This window comes from Pseudophryne corroboree, chromosome 11 (assembly GCF_028390025.1).
Source record: "Pseudophryne corroboree isolate aPseCor3 chromosome 11, aPseCor3.hap2, whole genome shotgun sequence".
Classification (NCBI taxonomy): domain Eukaryota; kingdom Metazoa; phylum Chordata; class Amphibia; order Anura; family Myobatrachidae; genus Pseudophryne; species Pseudophryne corroboree.
Genome location: NC_086454.1, coordinates 141,713,087 through 141,730,031, shown reverse-complemented (window position 1 = coordinate 141,730,031; position 16,945 = coordinate 141,713,087). Strand labels below are relative to the sequence as shown.

Here is a 16,945-nt window from a genome sequence, read left to right as displayed (position 1 = left end):
ATAAAATGTATTAAAATAAAAATCTACTACAGATTAAATAGCGCTTTCCTATTGTTTACTTTTTTCTGTCCTATATAAGGGGTTTAAAACCGATTACCCCTGGGAAAGCAGCTCTTTTTTTCTGTTCAATAGTGGCGCCTGGAATTTCATTTAGTTCTTGAAATTCCAGCCTGTACCCCTGGGTAACAATATCTTGGGGTCTAGGCATGACGTTGCCCAGATGTGACTGAAATCTCTTAGTCTCGCTCCCACCTGCCTGACTTCCAGGCTGGGAGGTCCATTGTCATGCTGAAGTTTTTCAGAAATCAGAACCTGGTTTCTGTTCCTGGGAACCTGTCGCAGCAGGTTTTCTGGATTTTCCACGACCTCCTCGAAAGAAGGTGGGGGAACCTTTGGATTTATTTTTGAATTTTGCGGTCCGAAAGAACTGCAGATTAGGTGTAAGATATGATTTCGTAGCCGGTGGAGCTGTGGAAGTAAGAAATGTCGACTTACCCGCCGTTGCTTTGGATATCCATGTATCCAGTGCATCCCCAAACAAGGCCTCACCTGTGAAGGGTAGGTTCTCCACACTTTTCTTGGATTCTGCGTCTGCCGACCATTGTCATAGCCACAGACCTCTGCGTGCCGAAACCACCATGGTTGAGACTCTTGCATTAAGCAGGCCAAGGTCCTTCATGGCTTCTACCATGAAACCTGCAGAATCCTATATGTGACGCAAAAACAAGTCAATGTCACTCCTATCCATGGAATCTAATTCATCAAGTAAGGTGCCTGACCACTTTACTATGGCCCTAGAAATCCACGCACAAGCGATAGTGGGTCTCTGAGCCACCCCTGTAGTAGTGTATAGTGATTGGAGTGTAGTCTGAATCTTTCGGTCAGCGGGCTCCTTTAAGGAGGCTGTGCCAGGGACAGGTAGAACCACTTTCTTTGACAATCTAGATACATTAGCGTCCACTATAGGCGGACAGGCGGACATTCCCACTTCTTTCTATCCTCGTCAGGGAAAGGGAAAGAAAAAAGCATTCTTTTAGGGATTTGGAAACTTTTCTCTGGGTTTTCCCAGGTGTTTTCAAATAAGGGGTGTTACTCCTTAGAAGCAGGGAAGGTAACGGAGGATTTCTTATTTAAAATAAGTCTCTTTATCCTGAACAGGTACCTTCTCAGTGATATTTAAAACATCCCTAATTGCCTCAATCATCAGTTGCTCCCCCTTAGCCAGGGCTGCACCCCCCCCCCCCCTCATATCCTCCTCACCGTCCCCTGTATCAGAGTCGGTATCAGTGTCAGCTTGCATTATCTGGGCAAGTGTACATTTTTTCGGGTATGCAGAGGGGTTGAGAGACGTAGCAGAGGGGTTTGAATACATCATATCCTCATTTTTTCAAACACTGCGTCTCTTACTCAGTATATGACACCTTAGCTGGAATTTGAGATATCATTCCCTTTAAGGCATCCACCCATGCGGGTCGGACCGAGAAGGCTGAGAATTACATTACAGTCTTGAGTACATGGAATAGACTCCTCAGGAGAAGCTATACATTCTGCTGCACAGGACACAGAGTCCCTAGACATGCTAAAGTGGTAACACACTTAGACACACAGGAAATTGTCAGACACAGTTTCCCCCAGAGTACCTTCAGAGAGTCACAGAGTATTAGGAGCCAGCCACACCGCGCCCTTGTAAACTGTTATTATGATAAAAACCCGGCGCTAACTAGCTAGCCTTAATAGGGTAGCTAGTACTATTATCACACTCCCCCCTGTCTATAACACCCTGGTACCACAGAGGTATTGCTGGAGTTATGTGGAGGGCAGCACTCCCTGCCAGCGTCGCTTCAGTGTGATCTGCAGGGAGAAAATGGCGCTGGTGAGTGCTGGATCCGCTCTGAGAGGAAGCCCCACTTCCTGTTATGGCACGCGGCTTCCCGCACTTATTCTTTATACTGGCCTGAGGTTTTTTTATGTGTTAACAGCGGGTTTAGCCCATGTTATCTAATGTGACCAGTGTAGGGTGTTTATGCGCTGGCTCAGGACACCCCTCAAACGTCGACATGTGCATGTTGCTGAGCCTTCCAGGAGCGCAGCCTGTCAGAGCTGCCCTCCAACCTTTGTGCCGCCATACCCGTCGGCGACCCACTAATCGGGACGCAGGCACTGTACTCACCACTCTATCTTCTGGCTCTGTTAAGGGGTGGCGGCGTGCGGCGGGAGTGAGCGGTCGCCTCGTGGGCTTGCGATCATTTACCTCAGGAGCTCAGTGTCCTGTCAGCAGAGTAGAGAACCATTATCCCCCCCCCTCCCTCCCCATTCCCCCTAAGTCCCACGAAGCAGGGAGACTGTTGCCAGCAGCCTTCCTGTAAAATAACAAACTCTAGAAATAAAAAACTAAAAGAACTCCAAGGAGCTCCCCTAGCTGTGGCCGGCTCCTCCGGGCACATTTTCTAAACTGAGTCTGGTAGGAGGGGCATAGAGGGAGGAGCCAGCCCACACTAGTAAACTCTTAAAGTGCCAGTGGCTCCCAAAGGAGCCACCTATACCCCATGGTACTAAATGAAACACCAGCATCCTCTAGGACGTAAGAGAAATACAATTGATATTACTCCTGAAGATTAATATAATGTAATAGCTGGAACTGTGCTACCAATAATGTCCACAATGTTCAATTACTATATACTGCAAATTATTCTCCACAATAAATTATTTAATCCTATGTAATAAAATGCTAACGCTACCCCTCACCTCTGTGGGTGGAATTCAAGTGTTTTGTGCACCGTTTGCCACCCAACAGAGCAATTCAAGTGTTACTCCATACAGGAGAGCACAGCCGCCGGCGCTGACATTACTGTTATGTTGTTCTGTCATTTTGACGTGTTGAGAACTAGTAAGACAATAAGAAACCACAAAGGCACCAACGCCTGCGGAGCAGTTTCATATAGCACCCGTATGCTTTAGTTTTTATTCACTGTTGATGGCAGTACAGTATGTAAAAAGATTGTGGTGGGGGCCAGTTTGCAGAATACCTTATTTTCTCACCCAGATGATTTAACAATAATAATAATAATAATAATAATAATAATAATACTAATAATTTGCACTTAGGAATAGTTACTTTACTGTTTTCTATGTTACACAAGAGAGAACCTTATTCATGAAAATAAAATGGTCCAGTTGCGCCCATCTATCTTCTACTTTGTGTACCAATACAAGCGTCTAATATATTCTAACTGTCCATAGTCTGCAGTTTTATATTGTAACTCAGTAGGCAATCACCATAGCAGATAAGAACTTTGCTACCTCTAACCTCTCACTACTAGCGCGTCCTGATGTCTGCAGCTTTTGCATTGTCATCCTGACACAGTATTCCCATATGCTGGTCTTTTGCATTGTCATCCTGATCCTGACACAAGTTTCCAATATGAGTTACTTTCTCACAAGTTAAACTTTGTACATTGTTTCTCCCCCCTCCCTCCTCTGTAACTTCTGGCACTGCTCCAGGTACATGGAAGCACCACGTGTCATGTATGACAACGCTGTGTGTGGGCAGCAGTTGGCTGCTGCACTTGCAGGAAATGTATAGTCCTCCCTTATATTGCCCTTACAGTGTACACACCGGGTAGAAGACAGGCGGCTGTAGCAGCAGGGAAAGGGGATCCATGTCTGTCTGTGCTGGGCAGCTGGTAATCACAAGTCACAGCAGCAGGGAAGTGATCAGAGGAGGATACCACCACGCCTTATTAACTTAACCCATCTCCTGCTGGAATTAAACAAACCACCGCTTCTTCATTAAGCTGTGTCTTCATTCACTAGTACATTATGCATCATACTCAGTCAGTAGCAGACACTGGACCTATATAATTCACTTGCATCCTGCACCCATATCTAACTATCTGTTTCTGCAGCAGGCCTACACGTATTTGCAGCAAGGAGCTTCCATCATAGCAGTTTCTCTGTGTACAAACCATGACCAGTTATTATCACCAGTATTTCACAAGGTGATTCCCATGACTATAATAGTGTGGCAGACATACATTTTAAGTGTTAAACTTAGTTAATTATAGTAAGTACTAAATGGTGAAGTGAAAGGTTTTTTTTTTAAATAAATTATATGTACTGTATGTTAAAGCAGGGGCGTAAGTTCATCCCAGTCGCCAGGAGGCAAAATGGAAGTTTAGTGCATATATACATATACACACAACTTACAGAATTATATAGATAACACTCTCAGATGGTCTAGACCAGGCATGTCCAAACTGCGGCCCTCCAGCTGTTGTGAAACTACATATACCAGCATGCCTTGACCCAGTTTTGCTGTCAGAGAATGCTAAAGCTGTGTCGGGGCATGCTGGGATGTGTAGTTTTTCAACAGCTGGAGGGCCGCAGTTTGGACAGGCCTGGTCTAGACCACAGGTTCTCAAACTTGGTCCTCAGGACCCCACACAGTGCATGTTTTGCAGGTAACCCAGCAGGTGCACAGGTGTATTAATCACTCACTGACACATTTTAAAAGGTCAACAGGTGGAGTAAATTATTTAAATTGTGATTCTGTGAGGAGACCTGCAAAACATGCACTGTGTGGGGACCTGAGGACCGAGTTTGAGAACCTATGGTCTAGACCACAGGTACTCAATCTTGGTCCTCAGGACCCCACAGAGTGCATGTTTTGCAGGTCTCCTCACAGAATCACAAGTGAAATAATTAGCTCCACCTGTGGACCTTTTAAAATGTGTCAGTTAGTAATTAATACACCTGTGCACCTGCTGGGTTACCTGCAAAACATGCACTGTGTGGGGTCCTGAGGACCGAGTTTGAGAACCTATGCTCTAGAGTCTAGAGCATAGGTTCTCAAACTCGGTCCTCAGGACCCCACACAGTGCATGTTTTGCAGGTAACCCAGCAGGTGCACAGGTGTATTAATTACTAACTGACACATTTTAAGAGGTCCACAGGTGGAGCTAATTATTTCACTTGCAATTCTGTGAGGAGTCCTACAAAACATGCACTGTGTGGGGTCCTGAGGACTGAGTTTGGGAACCTGTGGTCTAGAGCAGGCATTCCCAACCACTGTCCTCAATGCACACTAACAGTGCAGGTTTTAGTGATATCCAGGCTTCAGCACAGGTGACTTAATTAGTAGCTCAGTTATTTTGATTTAACCATCTGCGCTGCAACCTGGATATCACTAAAACCTGCACTGTTGGTGTGCCTTGAGGACCGTGGTTGGGAATGCCTGGTCTAGAGGGACCGGAGCCTGCAGTGAATTGGCAGGGCTCCAGCTATGCTGTGAGACAAAGCAGGGCCGGATTAAGATTTGGGGGTGCCTGGGGCACTTAAGACAGTGGGGCCCCAATGGAAGGTGGAGGATGTATTTTAAATTGTGCATACCTCCCAGCATGTCCCATTACAGGAGGGAAAAAATACTCTCTACCTGGACTTCCCACTTAATATATGATTGACGTCACCTGTGGTGAACTATTTAATTGATAAGAAAGGTACTTCAACACAGGGGGGATGTAGTTATGTGACCAGCGGTCAGGTAACCACCGGTCACAATACCGACGGCTACATCCCTCCCCCTCTAAATCACGACAGTCGGCATGTCGACTAACAGGGACTACTCCCACTCGTGGGCGTCCACGACACCCATAGAGTGGGAATAGAACCTGTGGCGAGCGCAGCTCACCACCAAACCCGCAAGGGCTTTGTTGTGCTTGCCCCCCACACCGGTCAACCATACCCAACCCAACACAGGTGATTGATATCATAAATTAAGAAGGAAGTCCAGGTATAGAGCATTTTGGGGTAGATGTATGATCACCTCCTTACCGATCGTTACAGCCGCTGTGTCTATTTGCCACCTTATCGCGGTGATCCGTCTGCATAGATCACCGGAATGTATGACCCCCTGGCCTGGCATCATAGCGATGCGCTATCTCTCTGGTCCGGTGATGTGTCTGTACGCGTTCGTTGTGGTCCCGTGTTGTGGAACCCTTCCAGCCTTGCACGTCTTCCTGCGCATGAGCGATTCATTTAAGTACTCCAGGGATCTGAGGCCAGCATGGCAGCGCGCATGCGCTGTCTCCCCAGCTCCCAGCGACCTGTGCAACGTGACCCAGCGCATGCGCAGAGAAGTCCTAAGGACGCAGAGGGCTGTCAATAAAGTTTTATAAAAAATAAAAAAAAACACATGAAAGCAGCTACAGTGCTGCAGCACCAGCCCTGACCTGGCGAAGTGGCAGAGGGGACTTAATGAGCGGTGAGTGACAGTCCTGCCGTTAATACATCAGGGGGGCAGCAAATAGGTATAGGCACAGCGCCCCAAACGATGCGACACCATGCGCATTGCGATTGCCTAAAAATCCCGCTGTGAACCGCATCATACATAGCAGTGATGCGGTAACAGCAGGAGTTAGCGTGCGCTATGTGCAAAAAGCACATAGCGCATGTTCTGCCCCTTTGTCCCTCCTGGAATGGGTCATGGTGGGAGGTATAGATTGTGTATATTAAATTTAAACCAATGGTGTGTATTAGTATTAACTAATAGTTTAATAATGCCTGGGTACTGTTTATTGCTCCACCTAATTGAAAGACAACTATTTTATAAACTTTTCTTGTAGTAAAACAAAGACAACTTAACCTTAAAAATACACATAGAAAAATAAAATAATTTATCTTGTCACATGCAAGAATAGCAGCAACCTCTGTACTACTTACACATTGGAACAGGACTCAGGAGGACTCTCTGTGTGTGTCTCTATCTCTAGACCAAAATTGTTTATTTGCATAACAGTTTACACAGGACTCAGACACCCAGGCAGGGAGGAGGAGAAGCTGGGATCCCTCTGTCACTTACAGCTCTCTCCACCCTCCTATCCTGTGGCCAGAAAGTCTCTGCCTGCACTGCATACTGTCCTGCTCACATTCTGGCTTCTGGTTCTGCTGCTGCACAAGAAGGAGAGTTAGTGATGTCACTATGCTCCAGCCAGGATGCCCCCTGACCAATGCAGTATGCCCTGCATCCCCCCTTAATCTGGCTATGTGAAAAGGCTAGTGGGTCAGGGTTAGACTCATGAGATTCAGTTGTCTGCAGCATGCAGAATCAGCATTCACCAGTGGGTCCATCTCACAGTCCAGCAGCGGTGGGTGCACCATCAGTTGCTGCAGCACAGGTTGGTTGGTACAAGGTGGGAGCCATAATCTCCCCTATTGCAGGTGTTAGGGCTCCTGTGACAGAGACGATTAACTCTGCTGCAGCAGCGGGTGCGCCACAGAGCTTCGTTGGAAGAGCAGCGGTCACACTTGGATACATACAGGAGCTGCTGTACATGCAAGGGCCCCTTCAGGGCTTGGAGCCCGGAGGCAGATGTCTCCATTGCCTCTGGAAGTTACACCCCTGTGTTAAAGTATACTTATTGCATCTAGGGGAATACTGTGCATATTATACAGTATATACACTGCCGTATGTTCAACAGGCTATACCAGTGGATCCCAAACTCGGTCCTCAAAGCACAGTATCAGTTCAGATCTTAAGGATTTCCATGCACAGCATATTAAGCACAAGTGACTAGATTAGTACCTCAGTCAGTTTAATTATGCCATATGTGCACAAGCATGGATATCCTTAAAACCTGGACTGTTAGGGTGGCTTGAGGACTGACTTTAAGAAACCATTGGTTATACTACCTCAAACTTAATATTTCCAAAACAGAGTTAATTATATTTCCACCGGCCAATAGCAGTTACCAACCTGATATTTCTATCACTGTTGAGAACTCAACAATCAACCCTACACCAGCTCGCTGCCTAGGTGTCATCCTTGACTCTGAACTGTCCTTTGTTCCCCACATCAATCTGTCTCAAAATCATGTTACATGCATCTAAAATACATATCCAAAATACGATCATACCTTACACAAGACACTGCTAAAACTCTAATCCATGTTCTCATTATTTCCTGCAGTGATTATTGCAATAGTCTTCTTACTTGTTTTACCAAAAAGAGACTCTGACCATTACAATTCATTCTGAATGCAGCTGCGAGGCTATTCTTCCTCACTAGATGTTAATTGTCTGCAGACCCACTATGTCAGTCCCTCCATTGGTTACCTGGATTCTACCGTATTCACTATTAAATACTTTTACTCACACACAAGGCTATTAACCATACTACACCAACATACATCTCTTCTCTTATCTCAAAATATCTCCCAACCCGTCCCCTTCGCTCTTCACAAGATCTGTATCTCTCATCCACACTCATTACTTGCTCCCATGCACGATTACAGGACTTTCTTCGGGCTGCACCCACTCTGTGGAATGCCCTACCACGTACAATAAGACTCTCCTCTAGTCTCCGAACCTTCAAGCGTTCCCTGAAAACTCACCTATTCAGACAAGCTTATCAAATTCCAGAACCACTCACTTTCCTATCCAATTATATCACCTCTGTACACTCCACACATATCCTCCACATATTTCATAATTGAGTACACTTCTCCTTGAGGGCTCTCTCTAGACGTCACCCACCAATTGTGGTCCGGTGGTGAGACATTGATTGAACGAGTGCCAAGATGCTTCCCTAGATGTAACAGACAAAAGACAGGATAATTACTATTCCTCTCCGGTCTCAGCCAAACACCTGTGCGTATTACAAGACCACCTTTCTCGGGATAGAGTGGATGATCATCCCTGGCACTCTTGACCTCAGATTCCGAGTGTCACCTATAGGTGTTCAGACACTAGGTGATACTACAACTCTATCCACTGGCTCTCGGAAGGAAGAGAGATAGGAAAGAAACAGACAACACAGAATATTTTCACCACTGGTATTTGCACCACTGGGAACAGCATCAGCAATCGTGGTCTATAACAGATGATAGAACACACCACCCACATGACTCCCTACGTCTTTCTAGCCCTAAAAGAGAGCCCAACCAACTAGGATCTTTATTCACTCAGCCCCTAACTCAACCAGGCTTGGTGTAAAACAATACATCCGTCTACAGATGTGGTGCACTAATTGGCCTTTCCCTTATAACTATTTTAAACTTACTAATAAATCAACTCAATATGGTAATAACAATAGCACAAAACAATCACAGTAAGGCAGGAGACAGTTCACTCTTCTATTAACCAATATGTCGTTTTAGTTATCCACATTGGTTCACTAGCTGAATGTACTTTTAAAGGTTCCTTTCTATTTTTGCTGGCCGGCCTCTATAGCTAGGGTACAGCACACATGGGGGCCAGGCAGCCCTAAATACAAGGGTAAAGGGACAGTTCCACCATGGGAATTATTCTGTTAGCTGGGCCTACAACTCAGATTTACCTGTGGGGGAATATACAAAAACCTTACTTAAAGGGAGGCATAGGGGCAAGGTGTGTCCAGGGCCTGGTGCCCAGGGGTCACTGTTCTGGGGCTTAGGCCTCAGACTTACTGTCTGCCTATATGGGGGCACAAAGGTGACCAACCATTGTGCCCCAGGGGGGTCACTTTAATTAATTAGGGTCTCGGGCTTTTGCCTGCCTACGTGGGAAAACACTAGTGAACCGGGTCTAATGTCCAGAGTGATTACAAGGGGCTCAGGCTATGGACCATTCTAAACTGCATACAGTTACCTGGGCCTAATGCCCAAAGTCACTTTATTCAAGGACTCGGACTCTCTGCCCGCCTATCAGCAGCAAATGCCTAAAGCCTGACTGTGCCCACAGGCCTAGTACCTGACACCTGGTGGTCTAGGGGGAAGTAAAAGTACTGTTGGTACTGCTGGCCCACAACTGCTTGCCAATATCATTGTGATAGGCTGCACTGGGGTGCTTCATATAGCTCCTTTGCAACCCACCACTGCAGTCCTCTCTGGTCCTCAGCTCCACCTTCCGCCATCTGCCAACGTCCTCAAAGCGCTGCCATGTTTACTTACCAAAGATCCAGTTGGTCTCCCAAAGACTCCAATCACTACTAGCACTACTTTAACTTACTAAGGTTTATTATAAAGGTCAGATTGGTAAAGCAGTGAGAACTGAAGCAGTGTACCCCTGGTGACTTCAGGGGGACCTTCATTATTGGGAGTACAACACATCATAGTCAAGTAGTGTTGGCTTGCTTATTGAACCTTCTTGCAGTATAAAGTGTAGTAGAAGACTTTAACTGGCTATTCAAGTTCCTACGATATCATATGAGCATCTTCTAAGCATTAATGAGCCCATTGGCATGTTGGGGAGATGTATCAAACCTGGATAGAAATAAAGTAGAGAGAGATAAAGTACCAACCAATCAGCTTTTAACTGTTATTTTTCAACCACAGATTGTAAAATGACAGAAGATGATTGGTTGGTACTTTATCTCTCTTCAAGGTTTAATACATCTCCCCCACAAGGAGAAAATGAGAAAGGTGATTATTTTTTTCTACCTTAAAGAAGGAAAAATAGGATTTTGATAACCCACCGGTAACTCCTTTTCTCCTAGTCCGTAGAGGATGCTGGGGACGATATCAAGACCATGGGGTATAGACGGGATCCGCAGGAGACATGGGCACTCTAAAGACTTTTCATTGGGTGTGAACTGGCTCCTCCCTCTATGCCCCTCCTCCAGACCTCAGTTGTAGGAACTGTGCCCAGGGAGACTGACATTTCGAGGAAAAGATTTACTTAAATTAGTGGTGAGATATCTACCAACTCACACCCTCAACCATGCCACACACGTGGCATTCCACATAACACACGCCAACAGGCATGAACTAATTGCAGCAACATGGTGAGACCAAGATAACACAACTTGTGTAACTGTAATAACTAAACTGCAGGTAAATTACGCACTGGGACGGGCGCCCAGCATCCTCTACGGACTAGGAGAAAAGGATTTACCGGTAGGTTATCAAAATCCTATTTTCTCATACGCCCTAGAGGATGCTGGGGACGACATCAAGACCATGGGGTCTATACCAAAGCTCCAGTACGGGCGGGAGAGTGCGGATGACCCTGCAGCACCGATTGACCAAACTTTAGGTCCTCATCGGCCAAGGTGTCAAACTTGTAGAACTTAACAAATGTGTTTGGCCCTCACCAAGTAGCTGCTCGGCAAAGTTGTAATGCCGAGACCCCCCGGGCAGCCGCCCAGGATGAGCCCACCTTCCTAGTGGAGTGGGCCTTTACCGACGTCGGTAACAGCAATCCAGCCGTAGTATGAGCTTGCTGAATCGTATTTCTAATCCAACGTGCAATAGTCTGCTTGGAAGCAGGACAGCCAATCTTGTTGTGATCATACAGGACAAACAGAGCCTCTGTTTTCCGTATACGAGCTGTTCTAGCAACACAGCTTTTCAAAGCTCTAACCACATCTAGAGACTTTGACTCAGCGAACGTGTCAGTAGCAACTGGCACCACAATCGGTTGGTTAATGTGGAAAGAGGAAACCACCTTTGGAAGAAAATGTTGACGAGTTCTCAACTCTGCCCTATCTTCATGGAAGATCAGGTAAGGGCTCTTGTGGGACAAGGCCCCCAATTCAGACATCCGCCTTGCAGATGCCAACGCCAAATGCATCACCACTTTCCAAGTGAGAAACTTCAACTCTATTTCTTGTCGAGGCTCAAACCAACCCGATTGAATTATCTGCAACACCACATTAAGGTCCCATGGTGCCACTGGAGGCACAAATGGAGGCTGGATGTGCAGAACCCCTTTCACGAACGTCTGAACTTCTGGAAAGGAGGCCAATTGTTTTTGAAAGAAAACTGACAAGTCCGAAATCTGGACCTTGATTGAACCCAATCTAAGGCCCGCATCCACACCAGCCTGCAGAAAATGGAGAAAACGTCCCAACTCAAACTCTTCTGTAGGAGCCTTCTTGGTTTCACACCAAGACACATATTTTCTCCAAATACGATGGTAATGTTAGACGTTACTCCTTTCCTGATCTGAATAAGAGTGGGGATGACTTCCTTGGGAATACCCTTTCGGGCTAGGATCCGACGCTCAACAGTCATGCCGTTAAATGTAGCCGCGGTAAGTCTTGATACACACACGGCCCCTGTTGTAGTAGGTCCTCTCGAGGAGGAAGAGGCCGAGGATCTTCTATGAGCAACTCCTAAAGATCTGGATACCAACCCTCCTTGGCCAGCTCAAACTCTTGTTCTTCTTATTATTTTGAGAACTTTTGGAATCAGTGGAAGTGGAGGGAAAACATATACCGACCGAAACACCCACTGGGTCACCAGTGCATCCACTGCTATTGCTTGAGGTTCTCTCGACCTGGAACAATATCTCTGAAGCTTCTTGTTTAGACGAGATGCCATCATGTCTACTTGAGGAACTCCCCAAAGACTTGTTACCTCTGCGAAGACTTCTTGGTGGAGGCCCCACTCTCCTGGATGGAGATCGTGTCTGCTGAGGAAGTCTTCTTCCCAGTTGTCCACTCCTGAAATGAAAATTGCTAACAGAGCTCTAACATGTCTTTCTGCCCAGAGGAGAATCCTTGTCATCTCTGCCATTGCCGCTCTGCTTTTCGTTCCGCCTTGCCTGTTTATATACGCCTCTGCTGTTACATTGTCCGACTGGATCTGCACGGGATCTTGAAGAAGATGTACCACTTGTAGAAGGCCGTTGTAAATGGCTCTCAATTCCAGAACGTTTTTGTGAAGGCAGGCTTCCTGACTTGACCATTTTCCTTGGAAGCTTTCCCCCTGTGTGACAGCTCTCCAGCCTCGGAGACTTGCATCCGTGGTTATTAGGACCCAGTCATGAATCCCAAACCTGCGTCCCTCTAGTAGGTGAGAACTGTGTAGACACCACAGGAGCGAAATCCTGGCTTTGAGGGACAGGATTATTTTCCGGTGTATCTGTAGGTGGGATCCGGACACTTGTCCAACAGGTCCCACTGGAATACTCTGGCATGAAATCGGCCAAACTGTATGGCCTCGTAGGCTGCTACCATTTTCCCCAACAACCGAATGCATTGATGGATCGATACGCTTGTTGATTTCAATATTTGTTTGACCATTTTCTGGATTTCCAGAGCCTTTTCCACTGGAAGAAATACTCTCCGTACTTCTGTGTCCAGAATCATCCCTAAAAAGGACAATCTTGTCGTCGGTTCCAACTGCGACTTTGGAAAATTCATGATCCAACCGTGTTGTTGGAGTATTGACAGGGAGAGTGCGATGTTCTGCACCAACTGTTCCCTGGATCTCGCTTTTATCAGGAGATCGTCCAGATAAGGAATTATATTGACTGCTTTTTAACGAAGGAGAACCATCATCTCTGCCATCACCTTGGTGAATACCCTCGGTGCCGTGGAGAGTCCGAACGGCAACGTCTGAAACTGGTAATGGCAATCCTGTACTGCGAATCTCAGATAAGCTTGGTGAGGAGGATAAATGGGAACATGCAAGTAAGCATCTTTTATGTCTACTGACACCATGAAGTCCCCCTCTTCCAGACTGGAAATCACTACCCTCAGGGATTCCATCTTGAACTTGAACCTTTTCAGGTAGAGATTCAGATTTTTCAGGTTTAAAATCGGTCTGACCGAGCCGTCCAGCTTCGGAACTACGAAGAGGCTTGAATAAAAAACCTTCTCCTTACTGTGCCAAGGGTACCAGGACAATGACCTGATCCTGACATAATTTTTTAATTGAATCCAGATTTGGCTGAAAAGTTTCAGACGTGCTCCCACCCGAGCGGACTCCCGCAAGGGAGCCCCAACGTTATGCTGCAGATTTGGCAGAAGCAGGGGTGGACTTCTGCTCCTGCGATCCGGGAGACGCTGCGGATTTCTTTCCTTTTCCCCTTCCCCTACCTGCAAAAAAAGGGGAGACCTTTGGCCTTTTTGTATTTGTTGGGCCGAAAAGACTGTATGTGAGAGTGATGTGTCTTCTTCGCCGGTGTAGGAGCATAAAGCAAGAAAGTCGACTTACCTGCGGTAGCCGCCAAGACTAACGCATCCAGCCCATCACCAAACAAGGCCTCACCTTTATACGGGAGAGCCTCCATATTTCTTTTGGAATCTGCATCAGCATTCCACTGGCGAATCCACAATGCCCTCCGAGCCGATACTGCCATGGTAGCGGTTCTTGATCCCAAGAACCCAATATATTTCATGGATTCTAGTACGTACGCAGCAGCATCTTTGATATGACCTAACGTTAGGAGTATCTCGTCTCCATCTATTGTGTCAATGTCTAATGACAAGTTTTCTGACCACTTTTCAATAGCACTACTCACCCACTCACAGACAATGGTAGGCCTGAGTAGTGTCACATTGGCCACATCAGTCAATCACCTCACTCACTTGCGGTCTGTCGGCTCCTTAAGTGAAGCCATTCCTGGCACAGGGAGAAACACCTTTTCTCTTTTATGACAGGGCCCTGTCTAAAATGCGGGGTGACTCCCACCTTTTTTGGAAAAAGGTAAGCTGCCTGATATCCTTTTGGGAATCAGAAATTTCTTTTCAGGTTAAATCAGACCTGAGGTGGAGGGAAAATTACATTACTTCTTTACTAAAGTAAACCCTCTCCTTGTGGTAAAAGAGGGGGCTTCGTAACTTCTAACACCTCCTTTTTAGCCAAAACATGTTTTGAATGCTTTTTTGCTAACTTAGGACCTATTCTCCTGGAATCACTAGTGTCGACATCAGTTTGTACTACTTGTGCAAATTTGTATGTGACCCAGAAAGGTCCCTGTGGATGAAAGGCAGAACTATTAAACAAAATCACATCTTCAACAGATTATTTTCATTTTCTGCATGAGATTCAGTCCAACCTCTTACTGATATGATTCACACTATCATGTAATCTTTCACCCAGTCAGGCTCTTGGTGTCATATTACACCTCTGTGTCCCTAACATGTCTCCACAGAGTTCCCTGCCACAGACATGTCACACACGTGCAGAACCACACCACAGACACTCCGGGATTTATAGGGGACAGACCCACAGTAAAATCTGTCAGAGGGACACAGATAGGATATTGCCAGTTCACAACCCAGTGCCAGTAACACAATGTCTGTGAACACAAAATGCCCACTGACATTCAGCGCTTTTATAATGTTAATCACACAATTATATAGCACCAAATTCACTGTGCCCCCTCCTGTTTTGCACCCTGATACTTGTTCAGTAGTGGAGGAGGACCAGTGTTGTCTCTGCAGCCTGAGGAGAGAGAGAGAGAGAGAGAAAATGGCGCTGAGCAGTGTGCTGGATGACTGAGGAGGAAGCTCCACTCTTCAATGGTGTGTTTCTCCTCAGCTTTTATGAGGTAATTTTTTATACTGGCGGGGGCAGGACTGTGCCTCAGAAACTTATGCCCCTTATTTATGCCAGTTTCCATAGGTTTCATGCTGCCCAGGGCGCCCCCCCGCGCCCTGCAGTGCCTGTGTATGTGTGGGCAATATGGCGCGCTGCGCTCCCGCCAGCCATGCGGTACCTTTAGCCGTCACTTTCTTGATTGAAGATCTGTCTTCTAACACTCACCTGTCTTCTGACTTCTGGCTCTGTGAGGGAGGTGACAGCATGCTGTGGGAGTGAGCATCTAGGCACGGCTAGCATTCAGTTCCCTTCAGGAGCTAATGGTGTCCTGTCAGCCAGAAGCAGAGCCATGAAACTCTTTAGGAAGTTGGTTCCTACTTCTGCCCCCTCAGTCCCACGAAGCAGGGAGTCTGGTGCCAGCAGATCTCCCTGAAAATAAAAAACCTAACAAGTATTTTCAGAGAAACTCAGTAGAGCTCCTCAGAGTGCATCCAGTCAGCCTGGGCACATTTCTAAAACTGAGGTCTGGAGGAGGGGCATAGAGGGAGGAGCCAGTTCACACCCAATGAAAAGTCTTTAGAGTGCCCATGTCTCCTGCGGATCCCGTCTATACCCCATGGTCTTTATGTCATCCCCAGCATCCTCTAGGACGTATGAGAAAGTGTATAAACTGCAATATTTTGTTTATGAAACACGGTTTCTACGTGTAATAGATACTAAGAATATTCAGTCAGCAATTGGCTCCTCTTTGCCATAAATATCTGTAAATCTGAATGTGTTTGGCTCTGTCTACTGTGGCTTTGTGTGAGGGGTGAAGCCCGCAGAAAATGCGAACGCGGCAAATGTCAATCAGGCAGAGGTGTTCACGGGGCAGGGGCAGCAATGCTCCGTTTCCTAGCCAGAGATGGAGTGTTGCAGGGGCGTGGCATCAAAACGGGGGACGTGGTGGCGTGAATGGGGGCATGACAGGGGAGTGAACGCGGCGGCTACGTGACATCACACGCAGCTGCTGTGATCAGAAAGATGGTGACGGGCCTTGGCAGGAGACAACTCTGATTTCTACGATCAAGCAGAAATTGTGATGCGATCACAATTTCTGCATGATCAAGGGGGTGCTGCGGCAATCAGCGTGCTACTTAGCTGAATTTGCAATCCAACCTGAATCAGGCCCTGTGTGCGTAATCTCAAAAGCATACTTGCTTTTTCTCACACTAGGGGCCGGATATAATGCATTATGGATCTTAAGGCACATTTCAACTCGCACCTTCTCGCACTTTGAGAATGTGCGAGTTGTTGACAAAATTCACATATGTAATGCAGTGCGAGTTTTAGTTAAAAACTCTACCTGTATGCGAGGTCTGGCGAAAATGTAGAGCTGAAACCTAGTGGTTAAATTCGCACCTTGTAATGCCTGTCACGAGAGGTCCCGGCATTCGATGAAATGAAAAGGAAAAATAATGCTAGAAACCCGGTCCACGCAACTGAAGGTGATCCATGTTTACGCATGGATCCCCTTTCTCTGAATGCTGGGACCCCTCGTGACTCCTGTCACCAGGGGACCCGCCAGCCAATCAGGGAGCGCCACATCATAGCGCTCTCCTGATTGGCTGTGCGCTCCCGGCCTGCCAATCTGGCGGAGCGCATAGGCTGTAATGGGGAAAGATATCCCTATGGAGGGAACCTGCAGTCTGTGGTAGACT

General features: G+C 46.7%; 1 protein-coding gene across 6 annotated transcripts in view; it reads right to left on the bottom strand.

Moving 5' to 3' along the window:
• LGALS12 (galectin 12) overlaps nt 1–3,760 on the bottom strand; it is a 131,333-nt gene extending 127,573 nt beyond the window's left edge. Inside the window, exon 1 of one of the 6 annotated variants that reach the window (XM_063944869.1) lies at nt 3,617–3,760. In XM_063944869.1, coding sequence (XP_063800939.1) covers nt 3,617–3,661 — 45 coding nt within the window. In that variant the 5' untranslated portion in view covers nt 3,662–3,760. Of the gene's footprint in view, nt 1–2,170; nt 2,275–3,307; nt 3,462–3,616 lie in introns of those variants that run through there. The other 5 variants (XM_063944870.1, XM_063944871.1, XM_063944872.1 and 2 more) reach the window with 5 other exon arrangements.
• Between the last annotated feature and the right edge of the window lie 13,185 nt (nt 3,761–16,945).